The following is a 13,264-nucleotide window of genomic DNA, read 5'->3' on the forward strand; positions in this document are numbered from 1 at the left end:
AAAAAATACAAATATTTATCTTGTTTTGAAGTGGATTTATATTTTTATGTATGAAACAATGGCCATTATTACTTTAAACAATACTCCATATTAATTTAAAATATGTGCACTTAAAATTATACAACAATAGTACAGATGTAAATAAATTTAATACGAAAAAAGCTCTTAAGAGCTTTAACTTCGGTCAAGGACAATCCTTTTACCCAATTCCGTTTTTCGGCTTAATCTTAATAAATAATGTGGTGTTCTTCAACCTTTCGACAAATTCGTATCCTACTTTAATAAAACCGCTTCGCATTTTTATGAGGACTAAATGAAAGTAAGGAGATAAGGAGTGGAAACCTTTTTTTTGTTGCTTGCTTTTCGGTTTAGAGGCAAATAATCCCAAGATGCACAGAATTACCTGCAAAGTATAGTAGTTACTTCAAGATAAATTTTCCAGCTCCATTAAACAACAATTTTGCTCCACAACGCCTTCCATTTAAATACCCTCCACTTAATTTAAAATTTTCTTTTAGAAATGAATATCAAAGAGAAAAAGGACTTTCATCCGCTTGTACTTGTGCTTATGCCGAGAAAAGGATGTCTTGAGAGAGTACTCATGATACGATACACGATATAATGGTGTGCAAATAAATTTCATCCTTGCACTATAACTCGGTGTTTTCTTTATTTTGTTCATTTTTTGTATGTATAGGTACCTATATATTTTTTTACTTTCAAGATGCTTCGCGCACAAATCGCCATAACGCCAAGTCTCCTGTACTAAGGTAGTGTTCGTGCTGCTGGTAGTGTGGTATAGGACTTCTTTTTTAGAACCCGGATTCTTCTTCTTAACTCTCATGTTGAAGTTACTTTAGGCTTTGAATTCCTGCTGTATGGCTTGCTACATTACGGCAAGAGATATACACTTATAAAATCTACAAGGAAGCAATTTTCCTATTCTCGTGTGGGTATTCGCGAGGCTCTCGCCCCCGAGTACAGAGTACAATCTTATATAGATACTGACTCGACTCGACAGAGGATGAAAAAAAATAAATTATTTTTTTTTTCGCTGAGTGTAGATAACCACCATTGGGGGATTGTATCATACATACATTCATACACTTAATGCTGTCCTACACCACCACCACTACCGCCGCCGCAGCCGCAGCCACAGCCGCCGCCGACGGACATAATTTCTTCCTTGTGGTGAAGGGAGTATTTCTACATTTCTGTTATTTCTTTTTTCTTATTTTAAGTACTATAATATTCGTGACTTTGTTATACATCTGCCCTCGTTTTGTCTGCTAGGAAATAAGGGACATTTTCCGCTCTAATAAATTGAATCAGAGAGCGTAAACTCGGGAGTTTTTTGTCATAGTTATGGCGGCGGGGGTCATCCTTTTTTTAAGATCCTTAAATAACACATAATATACATATACATATGCTAGTATGGGTATGCACAATTTCACGTAGCACGCTAGCTCAATTAAATTAGAGCTAGAAAGAAGCGAAACTTGACATTGACATCGTATACTTTTGAACAGTGAATTTCAAGCTGAAACACAACTGTAGCAGGTTTTTCTTTTTTTAATTTAAATCTTAGGTGATGTTAACTTAAATTAAAACAAAAGTCAAGAGCATCAAAAAATGATATTTTTTTGATATAAAATAAGATTAAAATGAGTTCAAGTTTCCATGAAAGTGGAGCATATTTAAACTGCGCTTTCAACTGACATTTTTCTACTTCATTCTTTTCTTCTTATTCATATAACTAGCTACAGATGAAGAAATACAATTATTCACGTTCCACTGATAAAATACGGAGAACCCTTGATGTATTCTTAACAAATGTAAACGAATTAATCAAAAATGAGTTTAATATCATGAAACTTCAATGACAATCGTCAATAAAACTACATTATACATTTTGCTGTTTCAAAAGTAAACGTAAATAAAATACATATAAAATTATTTATCCTCATAATATTGCCTAATTTATAAAGTTTAAACATTGATATTATGTGTGAAACACTACACCGTTTAAATGACCACCACGCGAATTGTTCGAATCATCGATTTTTTTGGGGTCATTTTCGACCACTTTTTGACACATATTGGGCCATGAGCCATAACTCGACGAATGTTGGTTTTAAGTACTCAAGAGTTAAAGGCATAAATACGGTCTTTCGCGCAGCCCCAAAAGAAAAAGTCCAGCGGTTTCAAATTGCATGATCTTGGTGGGCAGTTGATATCGCCATGACGAGAAATTATACGTCCAGCAATTATATAACCATAAGGCTCCGTATTGACCAAAGTGCGCACCAAGCAATGATTTTTTTTTGGATTTCATAGCCTTACTTTAATTACTTGAGTATTCTCAGAAACCCTAAAACGACAATTTTGTTTATTAACATACCTACCAAATGAGAAATGTGCTTCGTCGCTGAAAAAAATGTTGTACGAAAAATCGCCATACACCGACTGTTGTTCAAGTACCCAATTTAACGTATCTACGACGCACGTTTTGAATGGTCAGCTGGCTCAGTTGTTGTGTAAGCTGGACTTTATATGGATGTAGGTCTACATCCAAATGCCAAATACGCCATATTGAGCAGTAAAACAATCCTACTCCTAGTTCCTGAGAACGACGAGGAATTGACACATTTGGGTCTTCGGCAAGACCTTCACTTACAGCAGCGATATTTTGAGTGGTACAAGCGAAATGATAATGCACATGCCTAACAATATTTGTTACCAATCCATTCTCTTCAAATTTTTTCACAATTTTCACAATTATGTAAACCATTATCTCCTTTTAAAACACCATATGTGGCTGTTTCAGAAAAAAACATTTTTATAGTAGGTTTAACCGATTTGTAACTAAAAAAAATTGGTTTGACAACTTAGTTTGACAGATGTTGAACTTTTGAAACCAAAAAATGGATAACCCTTTACAAATAAAAGAATGCCTTTTTTGAATTCCAAAATTTTACATTTAAATATTCTCCTCTTAAAATCTTTTCAACCAGAATTTTACATTAAATATTCTCGTCTTAAAATCTTTTTATTACAACAGGGTCAAATTTCATGAAATACTTTTGCACTTTGCAAAAAAATAAATATACTGCAAAAAAAAGTTGCAAAGTATTTTAAAATTAAGAGTTAACCCAAAATTTTAAAATGTATATTCTTTGGCAAATTGTCTTGTTAACTGGACAACGGCCTAGTCATTGATAAAGCTTCGGTTCCCGAATAAAAAGGATATTGATATTAGTTTTTTAAATTTTCTAATGAATACAAAAATAAATAAAATTGAATTGAAGTTAAAATAAATCTTAGGGCCGAAAGGCATTAGTATTTAGTGTTATAGTTTAACTTAGAGTGTCCGTATGGGACCATTAAGTTAGTTGCAAGTTATGGATAATTAGGCTAGTTTTATTAATTTTTGTCTAGCTTAAAGAATTAATTAATAAAAATGAATTAAAAAAAAGCTTCGGTTTCCATCGATCACCGAAATCAAGCATCAGTGAGTGTGGTTAGTAGAAAGATGGGGGACCGTCTCGAAACCTACCGCGTGCTATTGTCATGTGTTCTTTCTTTCTGTTGTTCTTTCTCTTCTTTTCTTCTGTCTTGTATTAACGGTAACGTCTTGTTAACTATATTCACTTCTTAATTTTCATAACACTTCATATAATTAGTTTTCGAAACTTTTCAAAACATACACTACTTGCAAATAAAAATGTCTATTTGCATTTTCTGTAAAGCTTTTCAAATTTGCAACATATGACATATTTCCACTTTTGGGAAAAGATTTCCACTTTCCGAATTTGCGTTTGGTGAAACGTAATTTGCGAAGTAAAAATGCAAATTTACAAAGTGAAAAGTTTTTGGTGAAATTGAGCCCAGGTTTTTAGAATACGCTATTTTAATAGATGAGGACAACATAAAACAGGGTATTTAAGGCTAAGTGAAAACACAACATTTCCCTTAACAATAAATTTTGTGATGATTTTGCGAAGTATATATCTTTTTCTTCTATTGTACAATTTAAAACATTGTAGCATCATACTTAGTTTTAGTTATTACTGAAATATTTAGAGATCACTCGTGAGTCTTCATTTGACTCTTTCTGATGTTTATAAAAACCTGGACAACAATTCTAAAGACAGTTCTGGAAAGAGTTATTTGAACAATATAAAAGTTTACCCTAGGATTGAAAAATGAAAAGTGAAGTTCATAAAAGCAAACATATTATAAAGCTAAGAAGTTATGAATTGTTGATAAAAAAATATAAGGAAATATGTATTAATTAATTAAAATCAGGTGCTGCAATTGACTTCAAGTTTGTGGTACCTGCCATGTTTATTTTATAAAATATTTAGTTGACTTAGCAATACGTGTTGGAAATTTAAGGTCAGAATAGCTATGTTCAGTTGCCAAAAACCTTAAGTGAACAGCCGTTCATTGCTAGAGATAAAATTTCTCATATTTGTATTTTGTCTATCTATATAAGGCAGCATCCATAATCAAACGATGAAGATGTAAACTTGAAATAGTTTGTCAATTGTTTATAAGAGTCCTTTATTCAATTTTTTAATCATCACGGTAAATATTTCGATGATAACTAACGTTGCCAACATCATTTTCGGCATCATGCGTCCGCTTTTAACCTATTGATACTTAATAACATCGTAAACGCAAAGTTGTATATACTGTTATTTTTTTCATCTAGCATGCTGGTCCATGTAAACCTTTTTATTGATTTTGTAGAACCCTCTGTGTTCAAAAAGTGCATTTCATATTTTTAACTATAAAAATTTCGGTTGTGCCTTTCACTTTTACAAAATACACATGTTTGTTTCGAGGTTACCAAATAATATTTTGATTTCAGCAGGTATTTGCGGTTTTGTTTTAATAATTTTTATTAAATCTTAAAACTATTTTTGTATATAGATAAGTAGACATAATTTTCAAGATATTTACAACTTAAGTTCAAAAGAATTTACCTTTTCTTGTTAACAATTAATATTGTTCTGGATTTTTATATTAGATTTATAAATATTTCCAAGAAAGAAAAATACAAAAGAACATTCATAATTAAGCATAGATAGAGAATGTAAATAGGTACTTCGGTATACCAAAAGAGAAAACCGACAATAAAAATAATAATCTCCCTCAGGAAAAAGAATTATGTGAAGGTAGAAGTATATCAAAATAAATTGAAAAAGAGGTAGAACTCACAAGAAAGCTTTTAGTTATACTACCTTCCACAGAGGGCCTTTAAAAATTTCATCATAAATAGATGATAATTGTTTCTTTTAAGCCTTTGAGTATTTTTTGGTATGTATTAAGAACACATCAGCCAGGTAGCATAGGTCGGCTTTTTATTTAAATCAATTTGTTCGAAAAGCATGAAATTGCATTGACTAAACATTTATTCGAATTATGTTGAATAGATTTTAAGCTTGAAAACTTTATATTATATGGTAAGAGAAAGGTTAAAGTCTCTTTCCCTTTACGCTGAAGGATAATTGTTCATCCGCTCTACATGACTCAGTCATCTTCATCGTCGTCGTAATCGTTGAAAATTCACTTTTTTTCAGTGTCGGTCAGTGTCCTTGTCGTTGTACTTCCTTACTAAATGCGAGATTAAAAATCTCTTAAGAATTTTCCTCCTAAAACAACCTCAAGAGCCTCATATACCTTTGACAAAAGTACTATACACTATATACACTGCACTACAAAACATAACCGGTATATGACTAGAATCCTGCTAAGGGACACTTGGGTTACTCTAGAGAGGGATTTGCTAATGAATTGCCGTCTTAGCCTTAGGAAGGAACGAATGGTGAGAGTTATCCTTCGTTAAATTTCAGCACTGTCGGTGCGGTGGTATTGTTTAAATTTGAAGTCAAACCATCCTATAACTATACGAAGGTATTTATGTTTCTTCTCTGCTTTGCCAAAATTAGTATAGAGAAACAAATAAGACTCTCAATTTACAGGAAATTCAAAATGCTTCGCCAGTAAGGACTAAAAAAATGGTATATCCAACCCCAAAATAAAAGTTTTAATCTTTATTTAAGTACCATAATGTTTAAGAGATCATACTCTTTTGAGTGCTGAGCTTAAAGAATTTAAGACTGACAGTGACAAATATCATTCTTCATCTTTATTCAATATTGCTCTTTATTTTCCAAATCGTTAAGAATACTCACATCTCCTTAGAGATTAAATGTTTAAATCAATGCATAAAAAAGCATGACATACATAATGTATACAAACTAAAGTACAACCATTAATTTCTTGTCAAAACCCATAAGCCAGAAAAGAAAAAATTTCTTCTACCTCAACTCACCAGGAGAGCACATTTTACACCCCTATTGTTGTCGTAGTTTTTGTTGTTGTTGGTGCCTCTGCGACAGACAGGCCAGCCCAGCCAGCCCGGCCACCCTTCAAACATTTTCCCATTACAATTACGTTTGGCTATGAGCCCAAGCCCAATCACTCATTTTCTCTTATCTCCTTTTCTAGATGATGGCCATGTCTGACACTTGTTCTTCTGATGTTCGCACGTAATTAAGTCAATTATAAGTCAAAAAGTTGTTGAATCAATTAACTTAACTGCCACGTGTTCGTGGTTCGTTGATTCGTTGAGTTTTCGACAACCGATATATAAGTGAGGCTTCCTTCCTATAAAGTTGACTCTCTTGTCTTCCTTTTGTCCTCCTCTTAACTTGACTTCCTTTATTCGATTTTTGTTTACAAAAACTAACTTCTCATTTCACTTTAGCATTCCATTATGTTTCCGATTTTCTGATACTTTATTCTTCTTTCTTTCAAAGATTGGATTACTTCGTGGTGGAAAAATGCTCGCTGAAGAATCGCCAGTCTTCCTTCGAGAGAAATACAATGCTGATTCATTGGAAGCTGTGTTCCTCAAGTTATCTGTTCTGCAGAATGCGGGCAAACGAAGGAGGTCTTCGATAGCACAAGAGATTATAGAACAAGTTGATGTGCCAGCAATATCTAATCCTGCGCTAGATTTGTCAGATGAAGCAAATCCAGAGATTTCTGGAGAGTTTGGCGATAACATTTCAATGTCGTCGCACGGCAGAGATCCGATTACAGCATCAGCAGCACCAGCGCCACCATTGCCACCAGAAGATGAAACCCCAACTTCATGGACATACAATTTCGATGTGATGAGCATGAATCATTTACACGCTTTGATTTGGAAGAATTTCTTGTGGATGATGAGAAATGTTGGGTAAGTTGTTTTGGATTTAGATTTGGATTTGGATGGAGGGAGGAAAACTTTGATTGAATTAATCTGGTATTTCTTCGTTTTGATTGCTTTCGAATAATCTTTTCCTTTTCCTTTTAGTGTGATGCTTTTTATTGTTGGCTTACCGGTTGTACAAATTGTCGTTTATTGTTATGCTATCGGCCACGATCCAACGGGACTTAAGATTGCAGTTTCAAATCATGAGATGGACGAGGATATGATCAACTATCAGTACTGCCCTTCGTTACCAGGATGTAACCAGACTATGCTTAGTTGTAGATATTTGGACATGCTGCGGACCAACAAAAGTGTTGTTGTGGTAAGTTTTATTTGAACTCTTTTACAAACCTCCAAAAACAACTTTGTTATCAAACATTTTTTTTTTAAATGTACATTTCATCAAAAATAACTATCAAAAAGTTCTTTACCAGTTTAGTCAAGAAAAAGAGCTAAAATTTTGCTACAGTACTGTCATTTTTAAGTAGATCGCATCGTGTAATTGTTTTCTCAAATTTGAGTATTTATTCATTCACAGAATTTAAATAAGTTACAAAACTCCTATTTCAGGTTCAGCACTTTATCGTGTTATTATTCTATTTCTAGTTTAACTTTGCTATGTATGTACCCTTTCACCAATTAACATCATTTCAAGTCGAAAATCGAGATTTTATCATTTTCCTTTCATTCGTTCGAGAGTGAATGAGTAAGAGTCCTTGAAAATCGTTTAGTCTTATACATTCAAACAAAGTACAGAGCAAAGCTAAAGCCAAAGCCATTGCAAATTCAAGAAATATTACTCCATCTATCTGTGACTAATGTTCAAAGCACCCAGCCTCTTCAACTTATTTCCGGAAATTTATTTGTCATGTCCTGCCAACCGACAAGGACCATTCTTTACCTCAACACAATCATCACCCGTTTTTGCCTATGGTTATATTGTACAATGTACATGCATATGGATGTATGTATTTGTAGGTATATATAAATAAAACGCACACCAGGTAGGTTTCGTAACGCAACTACTCTGGGGCTTATAATAGGTAGGTAAGTCCTCTTTATATACTCTCCATCAAAATTGCCCCAAAGGCCAAACCCTGAAAGTCAAAGTCTTTTAATTTACGGGATGCTAATAAAAATCCTGTGCCGACATCAAGCTAATAGCTATTAAGGATACTGCTACCGCAACACAAAAACCTATTTCGCAAATGTTTCACAAGTACCTACCTTACCTACCTATACGTACCTACTGCTAGTCTCACTCCTATAAAATGAAATAAACATCCGAAAGGAGTTCCGGATCCGGCAGTGGCGGGCGCTCTCAACACACAGAAACACTTTAAATAATATTAATGTCCTGACAAATAAATTACCTTTATTTTCTTGGTTCTCTTGAATTTTTACGGCCAACTTGTAGGCAGAAAGAAATTAGTGCACAAATCAAACGAATTAAAAAGGCAAGCAATGGCAGCATCACCATCGTTTCCTTTCGTTCCGCTCGTCGTAGTCACATTTAAAATTACTAATGATGCAAAGTTCCTCCCTTACGCCTTTCGTCTTACTCCTTACGCCCTATACGTTTGCGGTTCAGTTTGGTTTCCATAATATTATCAGTTGCAGCCCTTTAATTTGCTCAAGCAGAAAGCATCTGTTTTCTTTTTTGTTTGATAAATTGCAAGTAGGTTCCATTCCCGGAAAGAGTATTTAATACAAAGTTTATTTTTTAATTTTTTTTCATTTATTTTTTAATAATTAAAAAAAAAGTCAAAAGGGACTAGCAGCATAATGGCCAACAAATTTATTCGAAAGATCGTTTTATCGACATGGTAGAGGAAGAGGACGAGTGTTCGAGAAAAGTTTTTGCCTTTCGAAGTTGACGGAAATCCTCGAGGAGTGCTTTTTTGTTTGCTTTTAATTGTCCTTATTTTTCCTTTTTGATTTTTTGAACTATCAGAAGAAGAACAAACTTTTATTCGATGGGAAAACTTCATGTTCTTGTAGTGCGTGACTCAGATTAATCCAGGCTTGATGTTTAAGACGACAAAGTTGAAAAGGAAGAGATAAACTTGACAACCAACAAAAGGCATGCATCATTATTACTCGAACGCAGATAGTCAGACAGTTTTTGAGGGTTTGTCGCTTTGCTTAGATATAGGGGTAAGAGGTGTGGAAAAAGTATGTAACCTTAGTCGTCAAATGATTTTGACGGTATTTGTCGTTAAAAATGCATGCACCTAACTTTTAAAGTTGATGATGATGTTTTACTGGAATCTTTTTAGTTTGAAGAAAAAGTTTTTAACGTTTGGTAGAATTTGTTTAATTTTTTATTGGCTTCCGATATAGATATGGCGACTTGTATCACATGAAGGAGGTACTTATATTGACTTTAATAAAGCTATTTTTTGAGTATACTCGTAGAAGCGAGTGTTAACTTTTGTAAAAAGCAATTAGTTGGGAAGTAACTTAAATTGAAATTGCATAAGTTAATCAACTTGTGTATACACATGTGCAAAGTGTAAGGGCTCTTAATGTGTTTTTGAAAGTATCTCAATTCAAAAAATTTGGAATTCTGTATTAAAAGACTGATTAAGCAAGGAAACAGTCATGAAATCGATATCAAAGTCATGAATTTGTATGTTTTTCATATATTAAAGGATATTTTTTGATTTGAAAGAGATTTTTCAAAATTTGTATTTATTTTTTATTTCAGAAATTCTTTCAAACAGATGAAGATGCATACAGAGAAGTGAAGATGGGCAAAGCATGGGGTGCTTTAGTTTTTAGTAGCAACTACTCCGAATCACTTGTGGAACGCACAGAGAGTGGTCGATTCGCTGATAATGGCACACTGGAAACAGCTGAAGTTAGCGTTCGCCTTGACATGTCAAGTGAGTAAAACTATTTGATTGCAATAGCCTATCAGGATAACCCAATTTTTAAATTCTTATCCACAGATCAACAAATCAGCACATTATTGTACCGCGACCTGCAGTTCACGTTCTTTGACTTCGTAGCAGCAATCCTGAGTGATTGTGATGTTAATTCAAAGCTCGGACGTGTTCCTCTCGATTGGCAGGAACCTATCTACGGCGACCGTAATCCCAATTTCACTGACTTTGCTGCACCCGGAGTCATCCTAACAATTATCTTCTTCCTGTCGGTTGCCATCACATCCGGTGCCATGTTAATCGAGCGCAATGAAGGAATGCTGGAACGATGCCTGGTAGCCGGCATAACTGGTGCGGAAATTCTCTTATCCCAAGTGCTTACCCAATTTACAGTTATGTTCAGCCAGACGATTTTCGTGTTACTCTTCAGCTTCTACTTCTTCGAGGTGACGCTGCGTGGGGATATCTGGCTGGTGCTATTCCTTTGTGTCCTCAACGGACTGTGCGGAATGTCGTTTGGATTTGTGATAGCATGCGCTGTTGACACGGAACGTACTGCCACGTATGTGGCAATGGGTAGCTTCCTTCCAATTGTTATGCTGTGCGGTATTATTTGGCCAATTGAGGGCATGTATCCGTTGCTGAAAATTGTCGCATTCTTTTTGCCATTAACTAAGCCAACAGAATCCCTACGCTCAATACTGCAACGCGGTTGGGGCATTAATAATCCAGTCGTTTATAATGGTTTCATTATGATATCAACATGGGTTTTGGTATTTTTGATATTAACAATTTTGCTGTTAAAATTTAAAAAGGGTTAAAATTCGAATTTTTGGTTCAGATGCAAAATTATTATTGGTTATAAAATGTAGTATAGTATAAGTAAATATTAATAAAATCGATTGTTTATTGCTCAAAACAAGGATATTATGGATGATAGTTTTTTTTTTATATTAGGTAAGGGTCCCTCTTTTCATAATTATTTCTCTCTTTAAAATGTATAAGTTAGTTTAAAATAAGGATGGACAAACAAAAATATGACTCATCTTTTTGTACTCGATGTTGAAGTATAAACACATTTTTTTGTTAAGCAGTATGTAAGATGACTTGATTGTTTTTTGTTTATAAGATTTAAAACATTAATTAAGGATATTATGTATTTGCATTTTTTTAAAAATAAAAATGCTACCAAAATCGAAATATGAAAGACAAATAAAACATTGTACTTACTAAAATTTTAAAAATATATTTAATATTTTTTTTTTGTCGACCATAATTAGTAAATACACATGGAGTTTATTAACTTTTATTGTTTTTATTCTAAGAAAAAACGTGCTTTATTGTCCCTTGAAGCATGCCAATGGTATTAGTACCAATAAAAAAAAACATGTTTGGGTTTTGATTTTGGCAATAAATAGAGAGTGTTTGAGAATAATAGATAGGGTTTTAAAATATCAATTATTGAGCTAGAAAAATTAATCTTGCGACGTTAAAAAAAGAAAAAAGCATAAGTTTGTAATATACAATAATTTCATTAAGTATACTTTAATTTTGTATACATTGACATAACTCAAAATTTAGATTTCAATTAACAAAACCGTTGAAATGTTGGCAGAATATTGTCGAACTAAAGCTTTCCGCTGTTCCACATGGTTTAGTTGTATATAGTTTGGCACACGGTTGCCAAACACTACTTTTCAACAATTTCTGGTTTCTGTAGCCGGAGATATAACTCGTTGCACAGTAATGCTTTCGATCTTATTTCGGTCTGCCAAACTCGTTTAGCTGCTGTCTGTAACGTTTGCAGTTAACCGTTCTGCCGAAAAAAAAAGGATCGATGACACTTCATGCCGATCCTCCGATCCAAACGGTATATTCGGTGAATGAAGAGACTTCCCTTGATTCACTTAATGGTTCTTCTCACAAAAGTAACGAAGGCTGTATTTATCTTCCTCAACTCTGATCCTCTTCTGTAATCATAATGGCGTCTTGTTCTAGTCTTATAATATTTGATAAAGAAAACTTTTTGATTCATGGAAAATAAATACAAATTATTGGCTTTGAAATGTGATTTTTAAGGTGATTTTCATATGTGTACACTTAACGGCTAACTCTTTTGTATTGTTTTTCTATCGTAAAATGTTTGGAAATGTTAAATTGTGATTCTAGTATAGTTTTAATTCTTAAAATCATGTTTAGAGTGGTCGACGAGATTACACCCGAAGAGAGTTTTGCTAGTGCCTGGTCTCATCAAAATTGAAAAAAATCAGACTCGTACCGGTATTGCCTCTCGATCTCTTAGTTTTCATAGCTTATATTTTAATTTGAATTCGCGTCTCAGCTGTTTTTTTTTAAGTTTAATTTTTAGTATACCCTGAGAAAAAAGGATACAAAAATGGTCGTGTTTTTCTAGTACCTATACATAGCTAGTGAATTGCGTTTTTTTTAACTTACATTAGTATTGCTAGTGAATTGCGTTTTTTTTAACTTACATTAGTATTGCTAGCCATAAGTTTTGTTACAAGCATAAAACATTTAATAATTTGTATTGATAGTTATTTCATTTATTAATAAAAGTTCAATTAAAAAATTAGTTGCACCCAAAATTTCCGACTTCAGGTTGAAATCCTGCTCTTAAACGTTGTGGTCATCGATTTTTAGTGACACTCGCTGATTCTAAGATTTTAAAAATTCGTGTGAAAATTCTTCCAGTAACGCTCTCAAACTCTGATCACAAACAATAATAATAACGACTTAGATATTGACCATAAGGTACTTTGGCATTGTCTTGGCTCTGATTGTCCATCAGAATCCTGTTGAAGAATCCATTTATCTTCATTGAAAATTGTATTTGTGAAACCCTTTACCACATCTCTTTGGAACATTTTGAAATGAGACTTCTAATCAAACCATAACAGAAGCGTGTTAATGAGAACGTTTGCCAATTAGAAAAACGGTTTTAGTTTGATATAATGATTTCGCATAAATTGTATCATTTTCTTTGTTATAAGCTTCTTTACGGGGAAAACCTTTTCATTCGAAAATAAAAGAATTATTTCCTGCTCATTTCTCGTGGGCCACTGACAAGCCACCTTTGAATCTTTCT

The 13,264-nt window shown here is 33.5% G+C and overlaps 1 protein-coding gene across 1 annotated transcript in view; it reads left to right on the forward strand.

Annotated features, from left to right (window-relative positions):
- LOC129943095 (ABC transporter G family member 20) overlaps nucleotides 1-11,406 on the forward strand; it is an 82,196-nt gene extending 70,790 nt beyond the window's left edge. Inside the window, exons 6-9 of the mRNA XM_056052322.1 lie at nucleotides 6,831-7,255; nucleotides 7,373-7,592; nucleotides 9,981-10,158; nucleotides 10,225-11,406. Of these exons, the coding sequence (XP_055908297.1) occupies nucleotides 6,831-7,255; nucleotides 7,373-7,592; nucleotides 9,981-10,158; nucleotides 10,225-10,979 (1,578 nt within the window). The 3' untranslated portion in view covers nucleotides 10,980-11,406. The remainder of the gene's footprint in view (nucleotides 1-6,830; nucleotides 7,256-7,372; nucleotides 7,593-9,980; nucleotides 10,159-10,224) is intronic.
- Nucleotides 11,407-13,264: the final 1,858 nt, after the last annotated feature.

This window comes from Eupeodes corollae, chromosome 1 (assembly GCF_945859685.1).
Source record: "Eupeodes corollae chromosome 1, idEupCoro1.1, whole genome shotgun sequence".
In the NCBI taxonomy this organism is placed as follows: Eukaryota; Metazoa; Arthropoda; class Insecta; order Diptera; family Syrphidae; genus Eupeodes; species Eupeodes corollae.